The sequence below is a fragment of the Lotus japonicus genome, chromosome 4 (genome assembly GCF_012489685.1).
Source record: "Lotus japonicus ecotype B-129 chromosome 4, LjGifu_v1.2".
In the NCBI taxonomy this organism is placed as follows: Eukaryota; Viridiplantae; Streptophyta; class Magnoliopsida; order Fabales; family Fabaceae; genus Lotus; species Lotus japonicus.
This window is the reverse complement of record NC_080044.1, coordinates 1,129,585-1,155,066: the sequence shown is the minus strand read 5'-3', so window position 1 is coordinate 1,155,066 and position 25,482 is coordinate 1,129,585. Positions and strand designations below refer to the sequence as shown.

At 36.1% G+C, this 25,482-nt stretch overlaps 3 protein-coding genes across 3 annotated transcripts; 1 reads left to right on the top strand and 2 right to left on the bottom strand.

Annotated features, from left to right (window-relative positions):
* Window positions 1–1,836: 1,836 nt before the first annotated feature.
* Window positions 1,837–4,924, bottom strand: LOC130711040 (F-box protein CPR1-like). The gene is made up of 2 exons (XM_057560476.1): window positions 3,607–4,924; window positions 1,837–2,521 (listed from the first exon to the last, which is right to left on the bottom strand). Exons 1-2 carry the CDS (start codon window positions 4,770–4,772, stop codon window positions 2,482–2,484), a joined length of 1,206 nt encoding a protein of 401 aa, XP_057416459.1. The 5' UTR covers window positions 4,773–4,924; the 3' UTR covers window positions 1,837–2,481.
* Window positions 4,925–15,497: 10,573 nt separating this feature from the next.
* LOC130711710 (tonoplast dicarboxylate transporter-like) lies at window positions 15,498–22,035 on the top strand. Its single transcript, XM_057561427.1, has 6 exons — window positions 15,498–16,051; window positions 17,232–17,709; window positions 19,550–19,593; window positions 19,695–19,790; window positions 20,271–20,784; window positions 21,497–22,035. The coding sequence occupies exons 1-6, from the start codon at window positions 15,608–15,610 to the stop codon at window positions 21,568–21,570; spliced, it is 1,650 nt and encodes a 549-aa protein (XP_057417410.1). The 5' UTR covers window positions 15,498–15,607; the 3' UTR covers window positions 21,571–22,035.
* A 468-nt stretch (window positions 22,036–22,503) lies between these two features.
* LOC130710631 (glycine-rich cell wall structural protein 1.0-like) lies at window positions 22,504–23,103 on the bottom strand. Its single transcript, XM_057559960.1, has 2 exons — window positions 22,831–23,103; window positions 22,504–22,761 (listed from the first exon to the last, which is right to left on the bottom strand). Exons 1-2 carry the CDS (start codon window positions 23,101–23,103, stop codon window positions 22,504–22,506), a joined length of 531 nt encoding a protein of 176 aa, XP_057415943.1.
* Between the last annotated feature and the right edge of the window lie 2,379 nt (window positions 23,104–25,482).

The following is a 25,482-nucleotide window of genomic DNA, read 5'->3' as shown; positions in this document are numbered from 1 at the left end:
TCCACTGGTAACCCATGGAGCTGTATCCAGAAAGGAACAAGATTGAATCTTACTTCTGAAGCTGAAATATGAGGATCCCAGAACTGTAAACTGATGAGGTTTCCCATAACATTCCATGGACCCTCAGACATGATCCTGCTAACACCTTCAGCTGTCGGGAAGGTGAAGATGTAAGTATTCTGGTTCAGATCTCCCACCTGTAACCCTTGCGGGTTTCCCCAAGATTTCACTATAGTTTGTTTGACTGCAAGTTTGTTGAGCACTTTGTTTGTAATGACTCTTCCCACCAACATTCTTTGAGCTAGATCTACGTTTGAAGAGGGATCTGGTTCCAAAGCAATGGTTAAACCATCTAGCTCTGGTTCACCTTCCATCATCTGGATCTGTTCAGCCATAAGGACAAGAAACTTCTAAACTTCCACAAGAGGAAAGGAATCCAGCTAAACTGGAAGAGTGCTCTTCTTAGATATTTTTCCTCTAGAAAAGCCCTAGCAGAGAAAGGATCTAAAAGAGAGATCTTACAATAATCTTGTTTATAGTAGATATGAAACTAGGTGCATTCTCATATAGCTAGGCCGTCTCCCCCTCCCCTCAATAGGGCTAGTTGTCTTTACCCTAACAAAATCTCCCCAGAAGGCAGGGGAGTAATGTTTTTCCATAACGACTTGAGCCACAAGCAAACATGCTAGTCTGTGTCGCCTGTCCCTGACACTGGTCTGATGCTAGCTGTATGTGTATTATTATTTCTATTGGCAGAGTAATTGTACTTATGTCAGTTTTTTTGCATAGATGATTTTGTTCTATTGGATTAATTGTTTTATTACTGGTGATCCTTCTACACATATATTTCTTGTCTTGTTCAGTTGTTGTTTTGTTTTATTCAGTAAGTGAAGTGCATTGCAATGAACATTATCTACCCATAAGTCATAACAATGGAAAACTAACTAAACTGCTCCCAATAACTCCAGGAGAAGTGAGCTGTGTTCAATTGATTGGAGCACCAATAAAATCGCCCTTGAGTTTCAAACTATAATTGTTTCGACATTTAAGAGTGCAAACATTTGTTGACTGAAAAAAAAAATGAATGCAAACATTCAACATTTTTTCATGTACAAGACTAACACAGTTCCATTTAAGATAAGAACTCAAAATAGATTACACATTTTCCGAATAGATTTTGTGAGCTGAACTTAGAAAATATTTCCAAAGCATATGGACTTGAAAATTTAAATGGACTTCTCTAAGCTACTACAGAAACTCCAACCATTGCACAAAGTTCTCCTTTATAGTACTCATAATTAAAAAATTAAAATCATATCAGATAACCAATTTCTGATCTTCAGTCTTCACTATGGAGGCAATGGGAAAAACAGAAAAGACAAATAAAAAGGAAAACTGCAAAAGATTAACACAGGGAAAACAAAAAAAAAAAAACCACCAGCAAACTACAACTGCAATGCAAGAGTTTAGAACTTGAAATTACCACTTCAGGAAAAACAAGATTATTGCTTGTGCTCCATAATTAATTTCACAATTATGCTTAGGAATACCTTAGTTAAAAAGAAAAGAAAAGAGTGAGAAAAACTTCAATCTGTGATGGATATTTTAATGAGTAAACAATGTGACTCTTGTAATAAAGCTTAAAAGAGACGAAAGAGAGTGGCAACCTGAGTGTTGCTATCATTTCTTAACTTAAAATCCTACTTTTCTTCTTTAATTGAAAAATTGTTGCCTTCTTCCAGGCAGAAAAACCTAGTGCCAAAACCTATTCAGTAGAGCATTCCAACATACAAAATAAGGCCCCTCCTCTATAAAAAATAAATAAGGTCCCCTCAGTAAGAAACTTACTTTCTTTCAACAGACAAATAGCATGTTTACACCTTTCATAATCACTTCTCCCTCTTACAAAAGCTACTCCCGGTAGCTTCTCGCAGGATCGTTGCTGCTGTAATGGTGTAAACCTAACAAGTTTCCAAACACTCAAAAACATTAATTTACAATGTAACTGAGATTTATGTGTATCACTGTGGCTTGTACAAGGATGGCTATTACCAAAGAAAACACCCGGTGAGGCCAACCAAAAGTTTCAACATTTTCAATTTATTACAACAACACAAGAGACTGTTTTTCCTAATGGAGCTGAGCTTACAGATGTCTGTCTAGGTGGTCCTACTGCCAATTGCTGGACTTATCTAGTGTGGTATCTGTTTTTCATTCATTGTTTCTTGATCTTGAATATATGCATGTGATCTCAAGTATCTTTCGTTCCCCTTCAACCCTGAGAAAACAAAAGGTGCAGAATCAAGGAAGAACCCCCGGGAGGGGGGGTACACAAAATTGACAATAAAGAGTGTGGCTTTGTTACTGATCCTTCAAACTCCTCCCCTTGAGTCAAAGGTACTAACTTCAGCACAAGAAATAACTCATGACTGCATCCGTTCACAAGATAAACCAATTTCAGCCCTCTCTCCTTGTGCTTGTTTACAAAGTTAGTTTGAATCCTTTGGACAGGAAGTCATCTCTGTTAAAAGAATGAAGTAAGCATAACAAGATCACAGAAAATATGTTATAAAATCCAAATTTGGCCCACTGATTCAGATGGGAATAAGATTAAATTTAGGGTAAGTCGATGAATAGACTGGTTTTATTATATAAGATGACATGAATGCTATGAGATTCTTAATTAAATTTAGGGCCAGTCGATGAATAGACCGAGTATTTTCTGATATAATAAGATGCATTGCATGCTACGACTAGGAGATTCTTACCTTCATTCCAGCAACGAGAATGCAATTATCACTCCAGAACACTTTCTCATAAGAAAAAGATGAGAAACCTACACTTTCTTTTGCCAATCAATCATTAATCATTTCATCCCGTTTTATAGAAATCTCATATCTCCACCTACATACATCTCATTTTTCTCTCTCTATCTATCACTTCTTTTGACATCATATCAAAGGATTTACAAGTCAGAGGGGGGAGGAATGACTGGCACGTTGACCGCCTTCGAGAAAAATAGAACCCGACATGGTCTATCATATCAATTAATTCTCGACCCTCTCTTTCTTTCACTTTCTAATACGTGTTGACACCCAAAGTGGGTGTCTAACAAGAATTTTCCTCAATCATTCTCTCCAATATTAAACTCGTTTGGATGCTACCCAACGAGCACTAGTTGGAGCTTATTTAGTGCATTTTCTAGTAGATAAGCTCCAATAAACACGTAATCAAACAGGACCTATTAAGCCAAGGTCAACTGACTTGTTCAAGCCAAGGTCAACTCGAAACAATCTCTACATATCCTACATGCACCTATTTTCACCCTATTCCTATCGCAATATCACACATCATATTATACTTATCACTTATCTCTCATCTCGTCCTCTCACATCCCTTCCTAAAGTGGGTGTATGTAACAATAAATAGTCTTCATCATTCGTGTCAAACATTGTCATATAAACTAAACTAGACTTGTTCAAGTCAAAGTCAACTTGAAACAAGACACAAACAGTACAATAAAGAAGAAGCCATCAAACTCACTCTCAGAAAGCGAGAAAGAGAGAGAGGTGGAATATTCAAAAATTTGTAATTGGCAATCAATACCTTCTCTTCCTAGTACTTCCATGTCCCAATCTATGCAGCTCACTGCGGCTATCGTCACTCGTCGGACTCAGTAACTTTGGTGGGACAAGGCTCCCCACACAAACGATGCCTTCAATGAGGCTAGGCAATCCTGATATTCTAGCACAACTCACATCTCCATTTTTCAGGTCATACCAACAAAGCTTGCTACGATCCTGTTCCATCAGCACCTTATCCCCATCCCCATTTCTAGAATAAGCCAAAGGCCTCAAATTCTTCACCTCACACAGTTGCGCCACCGTTAACAGTTTACACCATGAATCTCTAGACCCATACACCTTCAAAACCCAAACATCAAATCCACCCATTCCCATTTCCGTCACCCCGCGATTCTCAGTCACGGAAAGACACCCTCCCAACAACGCAACATTCATGTCGAAATTCCCCTTCACCGTCTCCGGCAGCTCCACTTCCTTAAAACTCTCCAATCTCAGGTCAAACGCAACCACCAAATCGGGCTGATCCGGTTCGAGTTTCCGGGTCACAACCCAGTGTAACGCGCCACCGACGAAAACGCCCATGGTCCTCGCGCAGCAGAGAGCGTAGGGCAAGCTCGGGAGGCTCTTCCACGAGTCCATTCGGAGGCTGAAGAGCTTGACCTTGGAATCGAAGGTGCCCCGCTGAAGGTCAACAAAGTAGGAAATGCTTACCAGTTTGTAGTCGCCGGAGAAGGAATCGTATCCGAATCCGTGGACATGGGCGGCGCAGAAGGTGGTGTTGTTGTTGATGTTTTCCTCCGGGGTTTTGTTCCGGTTGAGGGGCTCAGAGGGGAGAATCCGGTGCTTTCGAAGAGTAGGGTTCCACAACGCGATGTCATCGGCGATGTTGCAGATGCAGAGGAGGCCGTTGCAGGAACCGAGGATCTTGATGCGGTTGCTGTAGCACATGAGCGGGTGGTCGATTTCGACGGCTTGGTTAGGGGAATCGAGGTCGATGCGGTAGAGATGGGAGTGCTGGCGGAGGATGAGGAAGGAGTAGGTGGTTTTGTGGAGGTGGAGGAAGATGAAGTGGGTGCTGTCGATGAGTGAGCGCCACCACTTGGAAATGGAGCGGAAGCGGAGGAGGGAGTTCGCCGGAACACGGCAGAGTATGTCGGTGATTACTTCCGACGGAAGATGGTCCGCCATGGTGGCGTCGATGCATCCGATGGTGGCGTTGGAGCTTTCTTACATTTGTTTGTTAGGGTTTTCAGAAATCAATGTGCAGCAGACCTGCCGCATTTTTCACGGTATTATCCTCTTTCCCACCTTACACCCGGAGAGACGTCAACTTACTTAATTAACCTTTTTGCAAGTGTTTCTCACTGTATTTTAATTTATATATACGGGGCGTAGGTTTCGCAACACACAAAGAATGATCTTTATCCCGTAAAGAAAATTTCATAAGGTCGGGGTCTCAAACTAGGCAGTTGTCACCAGAATCTTCATATTCAAGTGAAAATTGTCATTCCTAATTGAACTCATATACCTCTTAATCTCATGGATAATTTACTTTTTTCTTTGAAATTGATGACTAGATTAATAATTTATCTTGTTGATTAGTAAATGGTGAGGAAAAAAGAATAAGAGAATAAAAGGAGAAATAATGAAGAGTGTGTTTGTGTAAAAGCTTAGAAAATGTGAAACTACTCTTTGGGATTTATGTATCTCAATTGTTTCTTTTGACATTGTTTGTTTATTTCACATGTTTCCATTTTTATTGTCTCCAAGCGTGTTGCATTTCAATTGATATTAAGGGCCCGTTTTGTGCGACGTATAGTATAATGTTTGATAGTATAAGCCCTGATAACTTTCTTATACTATCCAACGTTTGGCCATACTCTGTATAATTTACCATATCGTTTAAATTAATGCAATTTTATGTTTAGTGAAGTATTGAACAATTATATATAATAAAAATCAAATATGGAGGTGATTATAACGGTGGCGGCGGTGGCGATGAAAGTAGTGATAGGTTGGTGGTGGTGGTGGCAATGGTGGTAGGTTGGTGTTGGTGGCGGTGGCGGTGACAGTGGAGATAGGTTGGTGGTGGTGGTGGCAACGATGGTGGTTGTGGTGGTGGCGATGATAGGGTGGTGGTGGTGGTGGTAAGGCGGTGGCGGTGGCGGCTGCGGTAGGGTGGCGGCTACGGTGGATGGTGGAGGTAATGGTGGTGGTGGTAGTGATAGGGTGATGGTTGTGGTGGCGATATGGTGGTGGTTGTGGTGTCAGTGGTGGTAGGGCGGTGGTGGCAGCGGCAGTGGTGGTGATCGGGTGGTGGCAGCGATGGTGGTTGTGGTGTTGGCGATGATAGGGTGGTGGTAAGACGGTGGCGGTGGCGGCTGCAGTATGGTGGCGGCGACGGTGGAGGGTGAAGGCAATGGTGGTGGTGGTGGCGATAGGGTGGTGGTTGTGGTGTTAGTGGTGGCGGTGGTGACAATAGAGTGGTGGCGACGGTGGAGGGTGGAGGCAATGGTGGTGGTGGCGGCAACACCAGTGGTGACGGTAGGGCGATGGTGACGACGGCGATGGTGATCGGATGGTGGCGACAACACCGGTGGCGGTGGTGGTGCCAATGGTGGTGTAAGTTGGCAGCAATGGAGGGTGTTGGTGATGGTGACTTATACGTCACAACCTTATCATGTCTTATCCTTCACTCACATGATGGATTAAATTACACGTCATTTTAATGTATAAGGAGACTTGGATGGATAAGCTTATACAATACAATGTCATCACCAAACAATGGATAAACTCATAATGTATTGTATAAACTTATACTATCATGTCTAATACGGCGTGCTAAACGAGCCCTAAATGTTATTATGTGAATGCATATTATTTTCACAGACCATTGAGGTTTTTTCCACATTAATATACGTGTTTTTATGTTTTTTCTTTACGTCAAAGTTAGGTAAAATGTTGTTGTAACCGTGTTCATAAATAGACTTCCAAAAATGTTGATCCAATTGTTTCCCATAAATGATTTAACTTTCATCACGATCATGTTTTGAGGATCACAGGGTCATTTACTAATGAATGGGAACCCATTTTGGCAAGTGGGTATATAAAATGGATGGCGGTGCAGAATATGGCAAATCAATTCCTCAAACTCGAAGTCTTTCTACTTGTAGAAAGCTTCACATGGCCAAAAGACATTAATGGCCAGTTTGGTGGTTAGGATAGGATATGATAGAATATGATATGTGAACAGGATATCAACAGGATAGGATAAGAGCAGGATAGACTCTTATCATATCCTGTGTTTGAGGTGCACATGATAAGAACAGGATGTGATAAAGAAAAATGTATCAGATTTATATTTGAATAAAAAATACATTTAAAATTGATCATTCTATTAAATTTAATTTCTTTACATTTTCATGAATGAGTCTATATTTTAAAATAAATATAATTAATTTAAATTTTATTAATTAGCCTATTTTATTGTTTTGAAGATGTCCTATATGTTAAATAAAATTATGCAGTTAACCGATTGGTTTTCAATTAGTTGTGACACGTGATAATTAACAATAAAAGTTAACTAAATTAAGAATATTATTATTTCAAAAGTACTTTATATTTGAATTATAAATTATTATATAAGTAGATAAGTAGTTTTAAATAATAGGAGATGAAAATAAAAGATTAATCTACTACTATTAAAAAATCAATATTTGTAATCAATGTTTTTCACTTAGTTGTGACACGTGATAAACAATAAAAATTAACTAAATTAAAAATATTATTATTTCAAAAATACTTTATATTTAAATTATTATATAAGTAGATAAATAATTTTTAGATAATAGGATATGAAAATATTAAATTAGTCTATTATTATTAATAAATCAATATTTGTAAGTGAGTAGTCTATTTTACAATTTATGAATAATAATTTTATTTATTTTTATTTTAGTTAAATTAATATTTTTATATTTATTAATTAATATTATTATAAATTATAAATTATATAATATTAAAATAAATTAATTTGGAGTTAGGATACTGAAAGAAAATATATAACTGGTATCCTATCCTGCTCTATCCTAACTCCCCCCTCAGGATAACTTTTACACATGATTGACAGGATAGGATATGAGACAGGATAGTGTTATCATATCCTGCTGACGCAACAAACAACAGATAACAACATGATATGATTATTATCCTGTCTTATCCTATTCTGTCCTGGTAACCAAACGGACCCTAAAAAATCATCTTTTTGGTGGTGTTAAACTGTTAATCTTTCTCATCCCATCTCCTTGCTGAATTACGCTACCTAGCTATCATTGTTTTTTATTTTATTTTTTCTGCAATGATGTTTTCTACTGGGTCTAAAAGAAAATAACTTGCACCAGATTAATTGGGCTTACTACAGCCCAAATGTTTCTCTCCAATGTGATGCTTGGTCTTGGTGGTCTGCCTAAGCTCTAAGGCCCAATTAAGTTGACTGAAATGTATGGGAAATCAGATTATTCGGGAATTACTTTTTCACACAATAAAATTGTTATTTACACACTTTAAATAAAATTTTAAAGCATTTTTACACTATACTTTAATCCCAGAATTTGATGAGTTTTACTAGATTTATTCCCAGAATTTTATCACCATATTTTCTTTTTACTCTATAGAAGTGAAATAGGCGAACAGCTGAGTTCCATTCGTTATAGCAGTTTTTATTTTAATCTAGGGCCGAGGGTAGCATCTAGGGTCATTTTCTTTTGTTGAGATTTTAGGATTTGAACATGTAGTTAAGAAAATAGGGTTTTTGCAGGTTTAATTTAAGTAAGCTATTTATCAAAAATAATTAACTATGCTACCAAAGTGCAGGGACGGATCCAGACTTTAAATATCAGTGAGGCTAAACATAAAAGCAATTATAGACTAAAAGAGAAAAATTATAGATAAAGAGATAATGAAACCATCAAAAACCAAAATAACATAGCAACAATTTGCATTAGATGTAATCAATAATGGAATGATAGCTATATTATGTTACATTCCATCTTATATTATTTTATTTCATTACAACTATAGCAACAATTTGCCAAAACAGCACCTTGCAAAAGTCCAGCAAATTACTTAAACCAACAATAACAAGAGTCCAACAATCCTGCCAGTTCTACAATAATGAAAGAGATCCCACATTATATTCATCCATGTAGAAAACAAATTCAACATAACATTCATACATCCCCTGCAATTAATCACTTTAGCCGCCAAGAGGATCAAATGAATAAAGTGATAAAGTAACCTTGGTCACATACTATTCTCTTCACCACCATATACAATCTTTAAACAATAACAAGATACTCCCAAACCATCCACGAGTTAACAGCCACCCTATTGGTATCAACAGACAAGAGAAATAATCATTTTGTTTATGCACACCAGCAAAGAACAGAAAATAGCACCCACACCAGTTGAGAAAACATCTCATATCGGGAACTTTAAGTGGCATCCTCTAATAATAGTATTTCAATAACTATTTATGCAACCCCAACATACGAAATGCAAGACAAACCTCAAACATAATCACACCCCCAAAACCAACACCAACCATCAGACAAGTAGATGTCCAACAAGAATTCAGAAAACCCTTTTCCACATATCAATTTCAGTTTCCACATAGCAATTTCAATTTCCTCAAACCCTAGAACAAAAATCCAAAGTCCCAAACCCTTTGAGTGACTGAGAGTGAGAGACTGAGAGCATTACCTTTTGAGTTTTGACTTTGAGTGAGTGACTGAGAGTGAGAGCTTCAATCAGTTGAGAGGGAGAGGCACTGTCGTTGTTGGTTCGTTGGAGAGCACTGAGCACTGAGCTTCGTTGTTGGTTCGTTGGAGAGCAGGAAGAGGCACGAACGAGAGAGAGATCCAGAGGCGTGCGCCGCCGCCGTGCGCCCGTGAATCAACAGAGAGAGGCGGAGGCGTGACTCGCGTGAGAGAACAGAGTGCTGCGTGTGAGACTGAGAACAGAGAAGAAGCGTGCGTGCGTGAGTGGTACAGGTGATAGAAAACAAATAATTTTTCTTTTTTTTTAACCATATAAATTTTTTATAAAAAAAATAATAAAAACCGGTGTGGCCAATGCTGGCCTCTGAGTGGGTCCGCCCCTGCCAAAGTGGGCTTGGAGGCTACTTACCCTGTCATGCTCAAAGGCCTGTAAAGCATATCTCAAAATCTTTCACCAAAGAGATTGCTTACCACAAAAATATAAATGGTAACCCAAAAAGTTTGCCACCATTTAAAAGCTAGTATGTTTGTGCCCCATGTATTTATTCTGCTTGAGCCTAGCCCGATAGTTTTTTTTTTTATACATCGGAAATTTAAATTGCACTCGTCAGAAATTGATCACAGGAGTTCCCCTCTCCAATTCATATGTCACTCAGCTCTTACCACTTGAACTATCATTTGGGGATAAAAAAGAACTAGCGTGTTTTTTTTTATAACAAAACTAGCATGTTTGGATGAATATTAGTATTTTCTAAATAAATAATTCTAACACTTAAAAGCCATTAACAGAAATTTGCTCTTAAAATTAATTTTTACTTTATAGAATGATTGTAAAGCGTGCACAAGACTATCGAGCAAACAACTCCTTGAGTAACAATTTTTTTATTTCACACTTCATTTTCTCTTTCATATCATTTTTGAGTGGTGCTATATGGTACGAGCAATATAAGGCACGAGAGCGACGACAGTGATATATTTCCTTAGGTCGATGTGCAACTCCAAAAATATCCCCCTCATTATTATATTATTCCAAAAATAACCCCACCCATCATCTCCTCTCACCTCACCACACAGGTCCATCACCAACATGTCTGCTTCACGCCCAACCGAGTGACACAGGCACAGGTACCCCGACACCACCGTGCCTTCGAATATTCCTCTTCCCCAACCCCTCAATCGATCGAGTGAGATTTCAATTCTTCTACCTACAGTTACAACTTCTGAAATCATTTGTTGAATGAATGAAGAATGGAACTCAATTATGCAGTGGATCTATATGGGTTCTTCCTCTACGTCACCCTCCTTCTCTCCACTTTCTTACCGCAAAGCCGGAAAACACCGCCGCATACACCTTCCCTTACAGATCTGGAGGCTTGCGCCGCAGCCTCCCCAGCTACCATGCCTGTAGCGCATATGGTGGCTTCTCCAAGGCTTGCTCTGTTATTTTTCAGAACCTTGGAAGATGATTAATGGCGGTGCGCCAGAGGGTTTGGCGGAATTGATGTCGGACGCACTGACGCAGAGGGACGTGAGGTTTGCCACGCACGACGGAGACAAGTGCTTGCTCGCACATCCACAGGAAACATGGAGATGCCGCAGTGCAGAAGGCAGATTGTAGATGTAGCAGAAAACATGGAGTTTCTAGCGATATGTAGCACCAAATCAATGTTTTATTTTTATTTTGAAATTGATTTTTTTGAAATAAAAAATACTCGTGCCTGGTCGTGCTTCTAAATCTCGTGCACTTTAGCATTTTCCATCATTTTTACTGTCTTTTTATTTTATATCTTTACTCTTTTTATATCACATCACACAATATCTCGTTGTACCAAAAAAAAAAACATCACACAATATCTCTCAATTATCTATCTTCTCTTTTTATCTCTCTAATAATATGAAAGTGGAGAGGTGTTAACAATTCGTTTTCCTTTCTCCTCTGATCCACGTACAAAATGAAAAACCACACATGCCCATCAACATCATATCACATATAAGCCTCCACCAGAAGTTGGGAAATGTGTTGTATTCTTAAAATGGTGCCAAATGTGAAATGTTAAGCTACTTACCTACTCAATTATGGAAGTAAAAAACAAAAACATTGATTAGCAGCAACTTATCTTATCTCTTTTTATTAGAAATATATGATAAAATTGTTCAAAAGTCTTTTATGCCCGGTTTAAATTTTTTAGATAGTTAATTATTTAATATATATGAAGAGCTTCTATAAACCAACGATCTAAAATTTAGTTAATATCGCTCCATTAATTCTCAAATAAAAAATTAAATATCACATAATAGATGAGTATGTACATATTGTTAATGTTTTAAGTTTAAATGAATTATTATCTGATCGGACTTGTTAAAATATAATATAAGAACATTCAAAATCATTTATCCAATAAGATGTACATTTAAATTTGGTTATTCTTACACTTTTTTACCTCATGAATTGTTCGAGTCCGATTGACCATTAGAATGCATGAAAACGAAAAAAAGTATAGATATTGATGCAAAGTAATAACTTGCTACGAACTTCAATAAGAAAAGTGTATTTTATTGAGTTCCAAAAAAAAAAAGAAAAGTGTATTTTATATATCTCGTTTACATATTTATAAGGAAACCAAATGATTATACATCATCTTGTTCCATAATCACTAACGTAACAATCTTATCAAAAAGAAAAACAAAAAAACTAACGTAACAATCTACACAACTTATTATATATCATCTTGTTCCATAATTTCAGGGCCACCACTGTCCACTTGGTAGTAGTAGTACTTAACTTAAGTTTAAAATTAAATTAACTATATATCTGCTATGATTTTGCGTAATGATGGTCCCCAAGTCCTAAAATGTATTAAAATAAAAACATTTTCTGTCCACCGCGCGAGCAATTTGCCAATTTGGTTTGTTCCTCTTATCATTAGCATTGCAAGTAGCAGCATAACATATAGCATTTCCTTTGAACAATGTTTCTTAATTTATTTTAACATATATTACTGACTTAGATGTGATGAACCAGCCACGGATAATCGAGGAAATGCTGAATAGGCAGATACATAACCTTATCCATGGTGACGCTGGCGCCTTCAAAATACTAATCAAGGTGGAATAATCACAATTAGTTCCTAAAACAATTTATAACAATGCTAATCTTCTAAAGCATAATACTAGTCAGATATCAGATATATGAACAAGCTAAGTCAAGGACAGAGAAACCTAGACTCAGATCACAAAATACAAGTTACTACCTTATCCAAGGTGACGCTGCATCACCCTGCCAAAATACAAACATTTAGGTGTCAAAATCACAATTACTTTTTAAGAGAATTATAAAATGAACATGACAATGGTGTTTCATGAATATTAGTTTCGATTCAACTATTTTTTTAACATTTGAGTTGAGGTTGTGTTTGGATATTTATCGGTGGTTTAGTGCTAATGAAAGTTAACACTTATTTTAAAATAAAAAGTGAGCTAAACTTATTTTATAAATTGAAATGAAAATTCATTTACCTTAACTCATCAACTAATATTTAATTGTAAACACAAAATGGTGTGAGGAACATTGTTTTAAAAAATTTAGGAAAATGTTTGCACCAAATGTGTAATCATGAAGAAATACTATCATGAAGATACGTTAATTCTTTTTGGATCGGAGCCGGGTAAAGTTTAACACAAGCTTATCTTCAATTTGTCCTCATTGATTTCGGTTGCACTTCATCCTAGCGAGTGGCAAGCTATTTGTTCTTGTTGGCCAATGGTGTTTGCGGTTTCGAAGAGCCACTTCCATTTTCCCCTAAACTACATACATACAAATTAAAAAACTGTATATTGAAACAAACAAGTGGCAGACATCATTCACAATGTAGATTCAATTTTAAAACAACTACTGGTTCTTGGAATGCCAAAATCAAAGCCTCTTGAGGCCCTTCTCACCAAGAAGAAGAAATTGGAAATAACATTTTAATTCTTGATGATTTCATCAAGCGATTTGAGCGTCACAATGAGGAGCTGGAAAAATTGTGCATGCTTCATACAAGCACATGGAGAACTAGGGTTGTTCATCGGCTGGTTACGATCGGTTTTGGGTTGCTATTATTGGTTTTATCGGGTGAAAATCACCAAGAACCTAGCCCACCATCGTTCGTGTAAAGCGTGGGTTTGATCGGATCAGGTGTTGCAGGTGCAGGTGCGACGAGACAAAAAAAAAAGGACGAGGAGGAAAAAATTGCTTTTCTGAGATGAATCCAAAAAATCAAAGAAGGGTAGTTCATATTGTCATACATGCCTGCCATATGCTCGTAAATCCAGAAAACTCAGTGTGAAGACGAAATAAGTAGAGAAAGTGTAATCATCATACGCTCATATGACTCTTTCATGTTCATTCATTTGGAGTTTTTGTGTCTAATTCTCTTCATATGTAAACTCTTTAAATATTTATGAAGAGAGATAGACAAATGTTCCACATTATTATGTGTTCAAATATGAGAAAGTGAGTATTCATCCAAGTCTCACATGGAGTAGCGTGAAGTTAATATAAGTTGAGAATTAATATGAATATAATTAAAGAGTGTTAATTTTATTTATCACAACAACATATGTCTTTTGCGCGTACTAAGCTTGAGTATCCGTGTGTTATTGTGACTTTTTGCAATTAAACCCTTAAATTACATTTTGAGGGTTTGCAATTATGTCCTTATGTTTTATTGAGATAGTTTGAAATTTTATTCACGTTAGAAAATTGCAATTATAAAATATTTTATTGAGATTGTAAATTAATCAAATTGTCAAAGTTTGTCAAACCAGGTTAAATTATTTGTTTTTTTCTTTTTATTGGCATGGTTCCGCAAATGTAGATATTTCCTCTCATATGATTCCCCACACTTCTAAGCTCTGATATATTATTTTTTAACACTGAAATGATGCCCAAACAAAAAGCATTTTTTGCCCCTGATGTTTTAAGTTTGTGCAAATTATGCCCCTACTCTATTTTTGTCGACGTTTCTACCCCTCATGTTTTCAAACAGTGCACTGTCTACCCCTCCATAAGTTATGCTTTCTCATGAGAGGTTCCTGAGTGGATCGGAGAGATGAAGAAGAGTATATGAAGTTGATGATGATCAAGGAAATGATATAAATTAATTTTGTTTGATGTATATATCAATTATGCATGTAATTGAACTGGTTAAATGCATGTTTTGCTACTTACAGGTCTTGAGTTTGAATCTCTCTTGCCCATTTTTTTCTAATTTCACTTGTAATTTCCACGTGGCAGTTCAAAAAATATATAAAAAAAAGCCACATCAGCTCATTCCGTTAGGTTTTTAACGTTTGACTGATGAAGGGGTAGACGGTGCACTGTTTGAAAACATAAGGGGTAGAAACATTGATAAAAATAGAGTAGGGGCAGAACTTGCACAAACTTGAAACATCAGGGGCCAAAAGTGCTTTTTAGCCTATGTTTTTATCCTTTCAACGTATCGTTTAGCAGCTGAATTTTAACTGCTGTTAATGTTTACAACTGCTAAAACTGCAAGAAACAATATATGTTAATTGGAGGTATGTTCATATATCATTACTAACCATACTAGTATGATAAAATTTGAGTTTAACTATTATGCACCGACAGTGTTTTGAAGAAAAAATTGTATTCTTATATATCTGTTCACTTTGAGTTTCAAGAGAACATTAATTGATGTTTTTCCAAGAAATGCCCTTACAGAAATAATAAATGAAGAAAGATAAAATACATTCTAAATGGTGATATAAGAAAACAAATAATACTTTTATGAAAATCAACACAATTAATTAATTTCCTTAATTTTTGTGAACCTTCTCTTCCTGAACAGATAAATAGAAACGGATGGAGTATGTTATAATTAAATTTAAATTTACGAATATCTAAAAAATAAAAAATAAAAAATGGGGTTGGATCATACGTAAAACTTTCTACATACTGCATATAAATTAAATCTTAAAATTTTATATAAGTGGTTTTGAGTTTAGGTAAACAGAAAATCCAACAAAAAAAATTCAAAGTCAAGGTTTAATTGCAATTCTAAACGTAATTGTGATTAATAAAACAAAAATAAAAAGAAGCAAATTTGGCCACTCCTTCTGGTTTCACGTGAAAAATTCAGAAATAAATGTCCGACACTCAACCTTTCATTCCTTCCCTTCATTCCCTCTCTGCACACTGAACATCAAAGAGACACACACATTCGTTTCCATTTTCTGTCCAAAATGACAGGAGAACACAGTGCCACATCTTCCCCCGATGAGCTCAACCTCAAAGCCCCACTCCTCCCACTCCATCAAACACCGAGCAGCATATACAACAACCCCTTCTCCCTCAAATCCATCTTCACCCTCAAGAACCTTTACATCATCTTGGGTCCTTTGCTTTCCATCATCATCTGCCTCTTCGTTAAGCTTGATGGTGCTCCCAAAACTTCCCAGAATATGCTCGCCGTCATCGCCTGGGTTTTCACCTGGTGGGTAACTTCCGCCGTGCCGCTTCCGGTGACCTCCATGTGTCCCCTGTTTCTGTTCCCTCTGTTTGGGATTTCCTCTGCTGATACCGTCGCTCACTCTTACATGGACGATGTCATTACTCTTGTCTTGGGAAGTTTCATCCTCGCTCTCGCCGTTGAACGCTACAACGTTCATCGAAGATTGGCCTTGACCGTGAGTTGCTCTATGCTCTGCTCTTCTCTCCCCTGTTCTGTTCCTCTTTAATTTTTTATTTTTTATTTTTGAAATTCTCTTTAATTAATTAATTAATTAATCTCCAAGTTAATTGGTATTAGCTGGTCAGATTAGATTTAATTTGTGGTCTTAATTCCAAGTTCTGATCAAATGTCTTCCATTTATTGATTGATTTGATTTGTGAAGATTAAAGATTTAGTTGGTAACCACTAATTCTCCATTATTGTCCTGAGGAAATAATTGATGCTAGGACAGGGCAATGGCAGTTATCCAATGTTGACGTGGAAATTTTTCTATCTTCTCATGTGTGCTTTGTTTTTTTTTTTTAATTATTTTCATTAACCATTCAAAGGATATAGCATTTATTTCAAATTGTTTTTTTGTTCAAAAGATACATGTATTATCTCATCTTTATCATTTTTTTTAGGAAAGGGCTGGCAACAATCTCTATGACAACCTCTTTTAGCAGTTTATATGTAATTGATTAAAATTCATGCATGACCTACCAAATTGTGCGTGAAGCTAATTCAGTAGAAAAGAAATGTTAAAAATGATGTTGCTAGCATTTATCTATGACTTTATGAGGAATCCAATTAAATGTATGTGTGTCATTTCTCTTGTGGGTTGGTGAAAGTGATAGTATAGTATCTTATAAGAATCAAAGTAATAGTACAAATAAATGATTATAATAAATAAATCTAGTCTTGAATAATTAAAATTAAAATATTAAGTTATTGATATTTTTAAGTGATTGTAACCATTAAGTAACTTAACCGTTCATCATTAGATTTAACAATCAAAATTTCTTGATATTATTTTTCAAATAAGAAAACTATTCTTATAAGATACATCACACGTGATACATGTAGTAAAAAGGAAAAAAAAAATGCTGCAAGCAAACAATTTTTTTCAACATTCTTAAAATGATGAAATTCATGTGAGAATGATTGAAAATGTGAGTCACAATTTCAATTTAGTATGAGCCACATGTATGTATTGGTAGCACTTACAAAAAAACAAACAGACATTTATTTAGTTACAAGTTACATCCATTTTGTAAGGTGGAAAATGAGAGCTATTTATATTTTAAGATGTACAAAAAAGAAACAAAAATAATTTGAGGTGGTCTGATAATTGGTTTAATTTGGATTGTGTGAAGGTGACATCAGTGTTTTGTGGTGACCCGTTGAATCCTGGCCTTCTCCTATTGGGCCTGTGCGCCACGTCATTCTTCGTGAGCATGTGGATGCACAACGTGGCAGCCGCAGTGATGTTGATGCCGGTGGCGACGGGGATCTTACAGCGGCTGCCGCCACCGGAGGAGCAGTCGGAGCTGGTGAACAAGTTCAGCAGAGCGGTGGTGCTGACGGTGGTGTACGCGACGCCGATCGGAGGGATAAGCACTTTGACGGGGACAGGTGTGAACCTGATATTGGTGGGAATGTGGAAGAGCCTTTACCCTGGAGGGAAACCAATCAGCTTCAACACGTGGTTCTTCTTCGCTTTCCCTTTTGCTATTCTCTTCTTGTTCTCGTTCTGGTGCATCGTTTGCTTGCTCTATCTCAAAAAGGGTTCGGGTCCTGCTTTGTCTTCTTATCTCAGCAGAGCACACTTGAAGAGGGACCTAGAAGCTCTGGGTAAGTTTCTTAATCTCTTATTGGGTTAATAGTCAAATACTCAAATGTTTATAAACGAGTTTGATTTTAGTTTTTAGGTTGAAAAATAATTATTGTGGCGGTCATTTTTACAACTATGAATTATTTTTTTACCACTACTAAGTTTCATTTTTCCGTTGAATAAATAAATCAAACTCATTTAATTAGAGACTAATTTAATCATAAACTATTTCTTTTTCATCATTATTCAGAAAGAGTTCTCTAAATTAACAAATCTTGGTTAAATCACTCTAATAGATAAATCAATGAATGATATATAAGATATGTGACATAAATTTCATATATATTATATCATACTATATGTTAAATATGGTTGGTTCATGAAGGACTAAAGTGATTTAATATAAACTTTACATAGAATTATTTAGATAACTCACATATTGATATATTTTTTTGAAACTCACATATTGTCATATTGATATTAGTGTTATGTTAATTGTGGGTGAGAAAAATAGTGGAGAAAAAGTCTTGCTTGCATTCTTTCCCTAATTCTTTATGCTTCTTTGTCGTTTTCGTTCTGTTCTCGGAACCCTAATTATTTCTGTTCTCATTGCCCCATGGAACATTTTGGGTCCATTTGCATGTTCAGTGGTGGCACTTGCCAAATTATCCCTGCACTTAATTTTCTTTTCGAGAGGAAACCCTTAATTTACCTTTTTACTGTTTTCATTTTGAGAAAAATGTGGTTAACAATTTTTTATATATAAATATATGTTGTTTACAACTTGAGATTAGGTAGTGCGGATTGGTTAACGGTAAAAAATTGATCTAGTAGAGTATGATAGAGTCTTATATGTTACAGGATTTGAACCACACTAATTCTTTTGTGATGAGATAAATGTAAATTTTCTGTAAATATTTTTTGAGCCTGACAACTCTTTCGCAATGGCACCTGAATTTTCTCTACCAAACACCTAGTGGGGGTGGAAATAATTAATCTTATCTAAATTTGAAAAAAGTTAGAATTGTCCACGTAGCCAATCTTACCTGAAGTTGGGAGAGAGTAGAGACCCCCTTCCCAGTCTTTATCCAGTTTACATTGTTTACATTAGACCTGATCTCATATTAATTATTAGTCTATTTTTCAAATAATTATGTTAAAGTTTTCAAATATGTATTTAATTATAAAGGTCAATTTTAAGGTTGTCAAAAAGCATTTTAAACTTAAGTTGACAGTCTATTTGAATATTTTATATTTGAATGAATATAAATAGTTATATAATATTGTAACCATTATTGTCATTTTTTTTTGAAATTATTGTCATTGTTGTTATTGTTATGTTAAGATTTTATTATATAATGTTTTGAGAATATATATTTTTATTATTAAATATTTAGGTCCATTGGCGTAGATAAATGCTTATACGTGATAGTGCTATTTAAATTTTAAAAATAAAACTTCTAGATCTATATTTTGAAAAAGTTACCCTTTAAATAAATTTTATGAAAAAGTGTTTTAAAATAAATAGGTCCAATATTAGCCGTCCAAGAAATAATACATGTTTGTTTAAGGCATATTAACTTACGTGGAATGAAAAGAAACAAGAAGCGGCTGAAAGAGATTGTAATGGACCTACATGGAATATGCCTTCTCCCATTGAATAAGATGAGCACAATGTTATTACTTGGCTTAAAAACATTAAATTATTTTAGACATATATGATTCAATAATATTCAACAAAATTACATAAGCTAATATCTTTGTAAAAAAATAAATCAGTTTAAAATCAAATAAACATACGCTTTAATCCTGAAAAATTAAGCTGATGCAGTTCTCTAATTCTGTAATTGGTGTTTGCAGGTCCCATGTCTTTTGCTGAGAAGATGGTGTTGTCTGTCTTTGGGGTGTGTGTTTGTCTAATCACAATTTCAACTTTCATTCTAATCATGTGAAAATTTATTTTATGTTGAAGGCATTAATTAAGTAGCAGTAATTGTGATTGCAGTTACTGATCGTATTATGGATGACAAGAAGAATCACAGATGACATTCCTGGATGGGGGTCTTTCTTTCATGGCCTTGTTGGTGATGGAAGTGTCAGTGTAAGCACTGCATATTGATCACCTTTGGGCTTTTATAGTTATTAATTACACCAATTAAAATATGACCTTTAATTTGTCTCCAATCATACAGAACAAGAACTAATTATAAGTGCATGTTTGGATGAGTGTTTGGATGAGCATTGTCGAAATTCATTTTGATACAATTGATACAATCGATTATGGTAAAAGTGAGTTGATAGTAAATTTATGTTTGGATACGTTTATAGGAAATTTGATTTCTATAGGATAATGTTATGAAATTCAATTATGAAATCCCACAATTGATTATATCCATCGCGGAAGCTACTATCTTTAGCTTTTCCACTAATTTTTGTATTAAAATCAATTCTCTAGCTTGATTGTCAAACATCTATATTCTATATGTACAATCACCTAAAAGTCACAATGATCAATGAGAATCGATTCTAAGGCTCCCAAATGTGGAAGCGAACACACACTAAAGGTTTTATATAAATGCAGGTTATGGCGGCTGTGCTATTGTTCATAATCCCAAACATGAAAAAGGAAGGGGAGAAGCTAATGGACTGGAATGAATGCAAGAAGTTACCATGGAGCCTCATTTTGCTACTTGGAGCTGGGTTTGCTATAGCTGATGGAGTCCAATCTAGTGGCCTAGCAGATGTGCTTTCCAGAGCCTTAGATTTCTTAGATGATGCTCCATACCTAGCCATTGCCCCTGCAGTTAGTCTCATGAGTAGCATCATAACTGAGTTTATCACCTCCAATGATGCCACTGCCACCCTGATTATCCCACTCTTATATCACATAGCAAGGACCATGCGCGTGCATCCTCTTCTTCTTATGATTCCCGGAGCAATCGCGACCGAATTCGCTTTCTTGCTTCCAACTTCAACTCCTTCCAATGTAGTTGGATTTGCCACTGGCCATATTGAAATCCAGGACACGCTCAAAGTTGGTGTGCCTCTAAAGGTTGCTGGGATAGCTTTGCTCTCATTCTTGATGCCAACTCTAGGTAAATTATCGTTACAGAATCCTCTCATGTTAAAACTATGCTAAAATTTTGTGTATATCTTTATTTTTATATGTGTGTTTGGGTAAACAATTTTATTAAGTACTTATTCATAAGTTAACTTGAGAATTTTAATGAAATAAGCGGAAAATAGGTTATGGATAAGGATAAACACTTATTTTTAAGCTAATTTGAACAATTTATGAAATAAACTCAAAACATCTTATATATGACCCGTTTAGAAGAGCTTATTCGAATTTATCTTATACATAAGAGCTCATTAAAGAGTTTGAGAGAGCTTATGTAAACAATTTGTGAAATGTCTATAGCTATATATTTTAGGCTCATTTTCGTAAGATGCTCATATTAGTTTATGGGTAAACGTGTATACTTACCTATAATTTATTTTGAGTTTATTTCAATAAGGCAATAAGCGTTTAATTAAACTCATTACCTAAACAAACCCTATATGTAGGTCATAAATTATCACTATACACTTTCTCAAACATTTGCATAAGTGTTTATGTTATAAGATAAGGTCAAGTTCTTCCGAATAAGATAGGTGATCTCTTCTAAAAATTTATGAAGGAGAATAGACACCACATGTTATATGAAAGAAATTGTTGGAGAGGATCTAATCGCTCTATACATTATATCTTGTGGCAGACATTTGTTTTGAGAAGATTAATTTAATGTTTAAGTTTTGGTGTTTCAGGAGCTGTTGTCTTTGGAACAGATGAGGGTGTGCAGTGGATGCCAAAGAGAACTTTTCCTTTGTTGAGAAATTGATTTCTTCTCCAATTTCCACGTTGCTTATGATTCTTTTGTGTCTTCAGTATATGTTTCATAGTTTTGTACAACCTTCCTTCTTACTCTGTAGATAGCAATTGTGGATACCAAAGTTATACGTGAATGAATAGGCAAAGGAGGAGGGTCCCAGAAATATGCCTCTGTTTGTTGATTTTTCTCTGTCAACCGGAGGTTTTTTGTTTTTGTTTTTTTTATCAATTTCTTCTGGGGTTATTTAAATCACCAATGGTAGTAGAATTATCCTAATTTTAGGTGACCTAATAAATTTTCTCATGTGCTAAAATTTCCTAAAACACATGTCAAAATATTATTTATCCATCTAAGTTAGGGTGATCTTACCCAAGACAAGATTATCTTGGCTGATTTAGAGAAACCTCTTCAGCAATATTGTATATTCCTTCAGTTATTGAAGAAAGAGTGGTATATAGATTGGATTTGTTGTGATTGGTTCTGGTATTCAATTGTTTGTATATATGAGGTTCATTTCTTTAAAAAATTAAAATTCTTTTTTTTCATTCTTGATCACATTTTCAATTTGAATTATCACTGAAGAATAACTCAAGTCGTAGGAGCTGAGGACATATAGTTCAAGTGGTAAGAGTTAGATTCATGAGTTAGGGAGAGAAATTTTGACCAATCAAATAATAAAAACAGTAATTTTTGGTGTCTTATGAATTTTAACTGTTGAATAATTATAGAAATATTATAAATAAGTTATTTATTTAGATCTCAAACTCGTTTGAGATGTTTGTCAATTTTTCAGTTTTTTGTTTTTAAATATAATTTTGAAAATAAAATGTGCTCAGTAAAAATGGAGTTATAATGATTTTCTACTTAATTTTAAAGCAATTTTAGCTTAATTTTTAAAATCATAAAATTTGGTTTTGTAATTATAGTGTTTACTTTTTAGTTTCAATACCATGTAACATTACTCCCACTGCCCATTGTCACCACACCATCACTTATGTTGTCGCCATCGCCACCTACATCGTCAGCACTACCACCATCGCTACAGCCCCCACCACCACCCTCCACCTCACTCCACCTACCAACACCACCGTCCTTATCGCCATCACTTTCATCACCACCACCATCTCCACCATTGCTGCTACCTCCACAATTGCCACCATTGTCACCGCCACCATCACCACTGTCGTTGCCACCTCCACCCTACAATACCATCGCCTCCACCACTATTGTTGTCACCGCCATGACTACCACTACTACCACCTCTACTACCGCTGTAATCATTATTCTTGCCGCCATGTAACATTCACCACCACGACCACCACCACTTTCATCGCCATCACCACCATCTCCACCACCACCGACGCTGGCACGATAACCCGCACCACCACCAACACCCTCTAAGCCTCCACCACCACGATTGTTGTGACCTCCTCCACCACCATTATTGTTGCCACCACCACCACCTTCTACCACCACCATTGACACCACTGTCACAACTAGGTAATATTGACTTTTACCATTGCTACTACCTGCCTCCTCCATTGTCCTGTCGTGAGTGTCGTCAGCTATCATTCACTGATTTTTTGTTAATGAATAAATAAGACTATAGGAGTATTCAATTCATGATTTTTTTGGTACAAATTCAATGCATGATGAAGTCAATGAACATTATGATATAGGAGTGAAGTTGGGACAAAATTTGAATACCACGAAGGCCCAAATGTTACTATTAAATCCAAATGGGTGCACAATTTAGGGTTTGTGCAATGGTGCTTGTTGTGGTACCTTAAGCTAAATGAAGGCGTGGTATCTGAAATGAGTTGGTTTGGTAAAAAAGAATCATGTATCGGTTAAAATTTTAATTTTGTTCTATCGTAGTAATGCAACGTTTCATTTTTAGGGACGTAAGATTTGCGAGTTGTGTTTTCTGAGCTTTGTTCATCCGTCAACCATAGTCGTTTTACGCGCATCTCCATCATCATCATTCGTTTCCACCACTCGTTCATTTTTCATTAAAAAATGAATTTCATGAGATGAAGTTAATTGATAAGTAAAGTAAAATCTAAATATGTAGTATTTATCTTGAATAACATGATAATAATATATTGAATTACTTAATACGGGTACCACACCAAAAAAAAATTAAGGGTACCCCAGAATTTACCTTGTGCAATAGTGTGTCGTTTTCTTCTTTGGGGGGATTCTTCTTCTCTAGGGAGCCTTTTTTCTACTTTAGGTAGGTTTTATCCTCTGCTTCAAACATTAGGTGCATATGTTACTCAAATAAGTAGGTTTCTCTTAGTTTTTTTTCTAGATCCTCTCCCTTTTCGTTGGCCCCCACAATCCTCCACCCCTTAATAAGTCTGAAACTTACACCGATTCTGGTAGCGAGGAGGCGGTGAGTGCTTATGGGTGTAAAAACGATGGTGACTGAATCATGGAGGAGGAGGACTATGGAGAGGCATTGACACTAGAGAGGCAAGAAAAAAGGGCGTCAGTTTCCAATAGAGTATCATGAATGAAGCTTGACGGTTACAGAGGAGATGGGTCGAAAATTGCGTGATTTGAGGGATGTCTGTTATAGTGAGGAGGAATCATGGAGTTGCCCCACTTTCAAAATTCAGATATGCGAGATTTTGTAGTTTATTGTGGGAAACAGAGCAGCCGGAATAATAGCATAGTGTGGCAATGGTGGTATGTAGAAAACTTGGTTGAGGTGTATCATGGTTTAATGGGGCGGACCAAGTTTTATTCTTCGTATTTATTTAAGGAGAAAAAGAGAGTCACATTGTATCAAGCTTATTTTGCTCGAAAAAACAGGGGAAAAGCAACTTTGTTGTGGGGCCCTGAATCTGTTATGCAAGTGCAAGCGACTTTGGAGGCAATTACTGTACAAACACAAACCTGTGTCTATGTGTGCATCAAACATCTTTAGTCTTTACAATGCAGCGAGGTAGCAATCAACAAATCTGATTCGGAGAGTCTCCCAATTGTAGCTTTTGATTCTACACCACTGGTGCCATCCAGAAATCAGCGTAAACTAAATTCTGGTGTAGAGCAAGTGAAGCGTTAGCGAAGGATGATATCGGAAAAGTAACACAAGAAATGGGGGTTTGAATTGTTTTCACTAAAATTATATTTTCTAAATAATTATAAGTTTCGAAAGAGTTTTCGCAATCGTTGAAAGCAGCGGATATAAAAGTGTTTAAAGAAAAAGACAATAAGCACACAACGATATATCCTGGTTCACCCACAAATAATGAGGGCTACGTCCAGTCCCCAGCAACACTGAGATTTTTCACTATTAAGTATCAAAGACTTCTCCTACAACAAGTATTCAACAAGACTTCTCCCAACGAGTTTTTAAGGACTCCTCCTAGTGAGTTTCTAAGGACTCCTCCTAGCGAGTTTACAAGGACTCCTCCTGATGAGTTTCTAAGGACTTCTCCTAAGATTTTTTTTAAGATCAATTGGTTCTACTGGATTCTCTTCTCACAAGAGAGATTGTAGACTTTTACAAAACAAACAACAACAAAATTGTGGTTTGACTCTAAGGACTACTTTATGTTCGAACTCTAGAGAGATTTTGAGTGGAGGATTTGACTCTTAGGTGATTCTCTCTTACATCAACAGACGATAAAAAAAGATTTGACTGTAAGGTTTGTCTTGAGTTGCTTGCCTTTTGTTGGGTTGGAACGATGAAATATATTTTAGTTGAGTTTCAATCGTCATCTTCTGAGGTCTTCAAGCTCTCTTCTATATTCCTTGATCTTCAGTATGGTTGAATATAACTGTTGGAGCTTGTTCTTCATGTAGATTATAGCCGTTGGATCTTCGAGTGCTTTTGAGCACCTTTGTCATGTGCATTAAATGCATGTTAGTGTTTGATGAAGACTTTTTGCTCATGAGAGTGTATGATAG